This window comes from Sinocyclocheilus anshuiensis, unplaced genomic scaffold (assembly GCF_001515605.1).
Source record: "Sinocyclocheilus anshuiensis isolate Anshui unplaced genomic scaffold, SAMN03320099.WGS_v1.1 scaffold1165, whole genome shotgun sequence".
In the NCBI taxonomy this organism is placed as follows: Eukaryota; Metazoa; Chordata; class Actinopteri; order Cypriniformes; family Cyprinidae; genus Sinocyclocheilus; species Sinocyclocheilus anshuiensis.
The window spans coordinates 392,621-399,580 of record NW_015554150.1 but is presented as its reverse complement, the minus strand read 5'-3'; the positions used below and the strand labels follow the sequence as shown (position 1 = coordinate 399,580).

The following is a 6,960-nucleotide window of genomic DNA, read 5'->3' as shown; positions in this document are numbered from 1 at the left end:
TATATAATTTATATAATTTGTCTAATAAACACTATTAAACTATTATGGTAATCAATGATACTAAAATAACACTGTTACAGATCCCTGGTCTTGTTTCAGAGAAAATACTGCTGTTGCAATTTATTTAACTGGGAGTGTAGTCTAGTTTTATTGGTTGTATTTATTGTATAAATATATCTGATCAAAGTTTCCAACCATGAGATCATTTATATCTGAGGAAGTATATCATCTCTGTTATGTCAAATGTAACTGTCATATCATATATAACTATGTGATATATTGTCCCCTCAAATAGCATCTAGTGTGGTCGTTTGTAGGTTGCTGTTGATGGCTACGCTTTTATAAGAATAACTTGAATGCGGTTTAAATTATGAGCAGTTTGACAAACTACAGTTTTAAAGTCAATAAGATCTTCACAGTCAGTATTGTGTAAATGGCTCCAGTGGGAGTTTCGACCCCTGCAGGGTGAGTGCTGCCACAGGCCGGTATGGCCCCATCATCATTTCCTGTTTGTCTCGAATTGTTGCTTTGCTTGGAAGCAGAACATCTGTAATGCAGCTCTTTTCTTTATCATTTTTTTTCCCTTTTCCTCATTCCATTAACAAACCTGGATCTGAAACCTGATCGCTGGTTTATGGAAAATGAGTGTGAAGGTCATTTTTAAATGCAATATTTAATATACACAGGTATATCGATTTTTGGCAGTGCTGCAGACAGCTCTAATTCAGTGCCCATGTTTGCAGCATTATTTGATTGGCATGATTCCTTTAGTGAATCAGGTGCTGAAACAACACAGATAGTGTGTGCAAAATAAACAGTGCACATACAAACAGAGTGTAGGTTGCATATATTGGTTGCATTCCTGAATCTTGCGTCTTTGTGGTGAGCTTTTATTGAAATGTGTTTGAGTTGCAGACAAAATCATGACTCTGAGATGCTGAAAAGAGCAGTCACCTCACACAGAGAGTTTCAGTTCCACTGCGACTGTCTGAAGCTATTTGAGGGACTGTCAGGCACATTTTTAGGAGTCGCCTACATGTGAGAACGAAGGAAATCTGCTAGAGAACAATCAGCCAGTTTGGCAGCTTTCTGTGCCAGCTGTAAGAAGACAGACTCAGTTCTGCCGTTACTGCTGAAGTGGATTATGCACAAACTGAAAACAAACCTTGATTCCATTCTGGATCTGGTTTAGTTAAAGGGGGCATAACACACACAGTTTCACCCAATCTCATGTTAATCTTGAGTGACTATAGAGTCGTACTGCATCCTTCATATCTCCAAAAAAGTCTTTAGTTTTATCAATGTTAATGAAATAACATCATCCTCCAGCGGCTCACTCTCGTGCACAGCTGACGATCGCGAAAGGGAAACCCCTCTTCAAACTCATCGGCCAGATCCACCTGCGATCCCCACGAGCTCATTCCCTTCCGTGCCTCAGCAGCGGTGGGTCCTGAATCGCGGGAAGCAGATGTCTGCCCTTCTTTCCTCGAAAAGAGAGACAAACGAGAGCGGAGCTTTTTCCGTTGGAAAAAATGCTCGCAGTGCATGCCGATTGCCCCCTCAGATGTTAAACAACGTCAACACGGATGCACACATCCTTAAACGCTTTGCTAGTGCTCGCCATAATGAGATGAATAGAGATCGCTCTTACCACAGAAATGCACGCTTCAAACAAAACACTGTTTACATAACGCTGGGTTCTTTAGGAAGCTGAACAAAGTTATCTTTCCCTTACAACCAAAAACACACTTCTTTGGATTGGAGATATTCTTCCCGAGCAAGTCCCGTGTAGCGCTGCCGCCGGATGAAGCGCGTTGATGGACGCGATCTCGCTCTCACTCTGGTCGAAAAAAATCATCAAAATCTCTTCTACACACAGAGGCCAAGGGTTTGAGGAAAAAAAAAAAGAACCAGATCAGGTAGGATGGGAGGTGTGAACTGAAAATACATTTGACGGAGTTTCTTATCCATTATAAGATGTAGGTGAACAGCCAGCTGGTCTCTAAATGTAGGCCGTTTGTATGTGCTAAAGTGCATTTTAGTGATCATGCAAATATATATGCAGTTGTGCCATCCACATTTTGCAGTGCAGAAATGTAGCCACGGTACAGCATTGCTCAGATGGTTCCTCACGCTCACTGTAGCTTTAATTCTTTAACCATATTGTTCACTTTAAAAGCTTTTCCAATCCAGGCTCTTCTGCAGCGTCTGTGTTTATGACTGCAGGTCATGAGTCTAGAACTGATGGCCATCTCAATGAAGAAACAACCAGAAAGCTCAGTTTTCCTGCTTTTCCCAGAGAACATCCTATTTTTCGTAATGACACATCCATATGTTCATATATATTTAAAGTAATTCAGCAAGGATGCGTTAAATTGATCAAAAGTTTCTAATAAATGCTGTTCCTTTGAAATTTCTATTCATCTTTTTTTCCACAAAAGAATAAGCATATCGAGCAATGGTTTTTAACATTGATAATAAAAGTGTTCAGTGTTTCTTGAGCAGAAAATCAGCATATTAGAACGATTTCTGAAGGATCATGTGACACTGAAGACTGGAGTAATGATGCTGAAAATTCAGCTTTAATATCACAGGAATACATGACATTTTAAAAGATATTAAATGACTGTTTTGGTGAGCATAAGTGACTTGTTCTGGTGTCCTCATCATGCTTTTTAACCAGCTTAACCCACAAAACTTCCTTTATAAACCAGTGTTGGTCGAATACTTCCACTAGTTTTGCTGGTCAACAGCAAGGCTATTGAATGGCACACAGGCAGTATAAACCAGCTCGAATCATGAATTCATGTCGGTCTAACCTGGTCTTTTCAACATGGTTATGATGAGGATGGTTTTTAAAAAGTTGCGTGAAGTTTGTGAGACAACCAACAGACCCAAAACGGTCCTTTAATACCACAATCACAGTCCAGATGAAATCAATAAAGAGGCAAATGTACAAGAACGGGAAACTAAAGGGTGTTAGTGTGCAGGACATACAATACTTTGCAAAGACTCAAGTGACTAAGCGTTGCAGGAAATGCAGAACAAGTGTGCATGTAACCATGATCATTAGTGTGCTGAATGGAACTTTTGATGATGGAACTGGGAATCACTGGAATCCTGGTGAATTTGAATCAAATGTGTGCATTATATTACAGATTGAGCGGCGCCTTGAAAATGTGCGACTGGTCTCTCATAATGCGCACAAGAGGATGGTCATGTGTCTGCAGGGTAACGTGGGCTCAGATGTGGAGAAGAGACATGTAAGTAACAGCTGCTTTTACATTTCCAAATCCCTCCATAGTACACATTTCTGAATAGTTTTTTTTTCCTCTTAGAAAAAGCTTCCTCTCACAGCCCTTTCACAATCCATGCTGGATGGAGGAAGTCAGCTCGGAGACGAGTCCTTCATCGGGTGAGTTTATGAACTCTTTGACTCTTTGACAGACATGTATCCTCCAAAACCATCCCATAATCTGGTCCATCTGACCTGTGATTCATACCCATTATGAGAGAAATTTTGAGTCAACAGAGAGGTGCTTTCAGGAACTGTTTCTGTGGTCTCATTAGCCATGTGACCAAACATCTCTGAATCATCTGTTATGTCAGGCAGTCAGTGTATTTACAGACCTGACCTGTGAAAATATAGAGTGGAAGCATCATTGTTACCCAACCACATTTATTAGTCCAGTGAAATTCATAATAGAGTGATGTAACATGTTAAATTATTATTGGTCATGATGGAAAATGTGACCTCATGCTGCTTGATGATGATTGGTTGAATGATTAGCAAGAGTACATTGTTTTTTGGATTATGCTAGTTGTGTTTGATGTGATTTTATGGAATATAATACAACCAAGATATTTATTACCCATGTTTTAATTTATACAGCATCTTGTTTGACCAAAAATAAAAATGCAATGTTTTGTTGTCAATTTATTTTAAACGACTGATCAAATTATTTAAAGTCTTATGAATTCATTAAAAAAGTAAAATAGTTGAGTTGCACACAAAACAGTTTATAAAATATTTTATTTATTTTAAATATATTTTTGCATTGTGAAATATTATTAAATCATAAACACAGAATGTGGGAAAATTAAATGGAAAACACAGAGTATATTTTGCATTGTGAAAACACAGAATCCAGAAAAAACAAACAAACATGGAAAACACAGAATATGGGAAAAAAATAAAACCGATTTCACGAGGCCGTAAATTAAACCGTTGCTTATTCTGTTGGAGTTTACGTGTAAACAAACAAGTTATGGTTACATTAATTCTCAAGGTCTAACAAACATGTGGAATGCATTTCCTTCACCATTAATTGTTCAAAATGAATATTGTGATAAGAATCAATATCGAATGATATGGAAAAAAAATTTGTGATCATATTGTTATGAGCCAGTATGCCCAGCCCTATTATTTAGAATCTGTTTAGCATGACCAGGCAGCATGTGTCCTTTGTGTGTTTGTATCTACAGGAAGATGATGGAAGTGTGTGGAGAAGCTGAAAGCAAACTGGCCTTTGAGCAGAGCCAACATGAAGTTCAGCTGGAGAGAGATATTCTAGAGCCTCTCAACCAGCTGGCGGAGGTACGTGAAGCCAAAGACGTGCTAATAACCTGCTTTTTAAACATGCATTGTAGGTTACGTCTCTGTTTTTGTGCTTGAAGGTGGATATTCCTAACCTTTTGAAGCAGAGGAAACATTTAGCCAAGCTTGTGTTGGATTTTGATTCTGTAAAAGCCAGGTGTGTATATATACTACCGATTTGGGGTCAGTACTAGGGTTGTGACGGTGAGGAAATTTTCCCACCGGTTAATCGACGTGTCGACGTGTGACAACACCGGTAATACCGGTATCACCGTGGGAGCGGGGGCGTTCCCTCTTTTCCTCGCTTTCCTTAGCTTTTAAATAGCTTGTAAAAGCGGCATGCGCATTTTACTTTCACTTTCAAATAGCGGCAATTCGGCGTAAAGCAATTGTCCGTTTTTAAATAAAGTAAAAATCAGCAAACAATGTGGAACCAATTAAATAAGTAATAAAAAAACTTCTAAAATCATCTTAGATAAACGGCAAAACTCAACAGGCTTTTTTTAAAATCCAAAATATTGCCAAACAGGTGCTTTTGCATCTCGTTTCGAAACTAAATCATCCGCGATCGTCTTGTCTGTCTCACCTCACTCTTCTTGTCAGTCAGCTCGACTCACTCTCCTCACTGGATAAATTAAATCTGATCTGAGATGCGACTGTCGTTCTGCACGCTGCATTGAGCAGCCACGTTCAGTTTTTAATTGTAGTGTCTGTTCTTTTACTGAACTAAATGATTTTTATTACTATAAAAAAATCAAAACGACGGTGGGGTCGGTGCCGCGGTGGGCAGTGACGTAACCGGTGTTGCGGCTTAACATTAACGGTGCGTCAGCACCGTCTATCGCGGCAAGCCTAATCAGTACGATAATATTTTATTTTTATTAATACTTTTGTTTAGCTAGGATGCATTAAATTGACCAAAGGTGACAGTAAATATGTTTGTAATGTTGCAAACAATTTTTTTTTTTCAAATAAATGCTGTTCTTTTGAACTTCATCAAGAGAGCCGATTTATCACGATTTTGATAATAATAAATGTTTCTTCAGAAAATCAGCATATTAGAATGATTTCTGAAAAATCATGTGACACTGTAGACTTGAGTAATGATGCTGAAAATACAGCTTTGATCACAGGAATAAATTGCATTTTAAAATATATTCAAAGAGAAAACAGTTATTTTAAATTGAAATAATATTTCACAATATTACTGTTTTTACTGTATTTTTTATTAAAAAAATGCAGCCTTGCTGAGCATAAAAAACTTTGCTCTGAATAATAGTGAAAATACTCTGGTAATACAGGTATCAGCAGGCCACAAAGGCGTATCCATCAGCTGCAAATGCTCAAGCAATGGCTGCCAAAGTTGACACACTTAAAGAGGAGATGGATGAAGCTCAGAACAAAATGGAAATATGCAAGGTATGGATATGTGTCAGATTTTATTGCGTTTTTTAGGCAACCCTCGGTAGCACATTAAATCTAGTTTGATCTCTTTTTGTCTTTAGGATCAACTGGCAGCAGACATGTACAACTTTTCCTCCAAGGAAGGAGAATATGCTTGCTATTATGTGTTGGTAAGTCATTTCTAAGAGCAGAATACAGAAGACAAATAATGTCTGATAAAGTTCGATTTATACTGGAATAATAAATTTAACTTGCAAATAAGGTATCAGAATGACCTTTAATTATAACACTGATCATCATTAAGAAACCGGTCAAAGATCAATGGTATTCATAGGTCTTCCTACTATACACTAGTAGCATATCCGGTCAGTGGAGTTAACGTAAATGAATAAAGCTGTTGTTTATATACTATATTTTACAGTATATAGGCAATTATTAGATCATTCAGTCACAAAATTTTCGTTTTCTCAAACAAAAATAGAATAAGTGTGAAGTTTTTGTGTATTTGTCTTGACAGTTGTTAGAAGCTCAAGCTGAATACCACAGAAGAGCTTTGGCGTCCATCGAGAGTGTCCTGCCCAGCATACAGTCCCAGCAAGGTGTGACAGTCCTGCACTGAGCATCTGCTGGATAAATGTTGCATATGAATCACTCACAACATTTCTAAAATCATGACCTTATTAATAGCAATTAAACACAGAGTATATTATGGGGGATGTGTTTTGTATTATGAAACAGAGAAGATATTTATCTGATCTCTACAATTTCCAAACTGAGTCAGGTAACTCACAAACTAAAAGAGTGAATCTCACAAAATCTGTCAAGAACATGTCCACCTACTGTATATAGAATTGCAATGTATATATAAAAATTATGCTTTTTGCATTGTGACATTGATGTTAATTTATATGTATATTTAATTTTCATATCTCAATAATAAAATAAATGCCTTTTATTAT

At 37.5% G+C, this 6,960-nt stretch overlaps 1 protein-coding gene across 5 annotated transcripts in view; it reads left to right on the top strand.

Moving 5' to 3' along the window:
* The window catches only part of LOC107670674 (rho GTPase-activating protein 17-like), a 35,516-nt gene that overhangs the window by 8,069 nt on the left and 20,487 nt on the right, over positions 1-6,960 (top strand). For all 5 annotated transcript variants that reach the window (XM_016463356.1, XM_016463353.1, XM_016463352.1 and 2 more), the window contains exons 3-9: positions 3,159-3,263; positions 3,339-3,415; positions 4,486-4,597; positions 4,678-4,754; positions 5,899-6,016; positions 6,103-6,171; positions 6,519-6,600. In XM_016463356.1, coding sequence (XP_016318842.1) covers positions 3,159-3,263; positions 3,339-3,415; positions 4,486-4,597; positions 4,678-4,754; positions 5,899-6,016; positions 6,103-6,171; positions 6,519-6,600 — 640 coding nt within the window. The remainder of the gene's footprint in view (positions 1-3,158; positions 3,264-3,338; positions 3,416-4,485; positions 4,598-4,677; positions 4,755-5,898; positions 6,017-6,102; positions 6,172-6,518; positions 6,601-6,960) is intronic.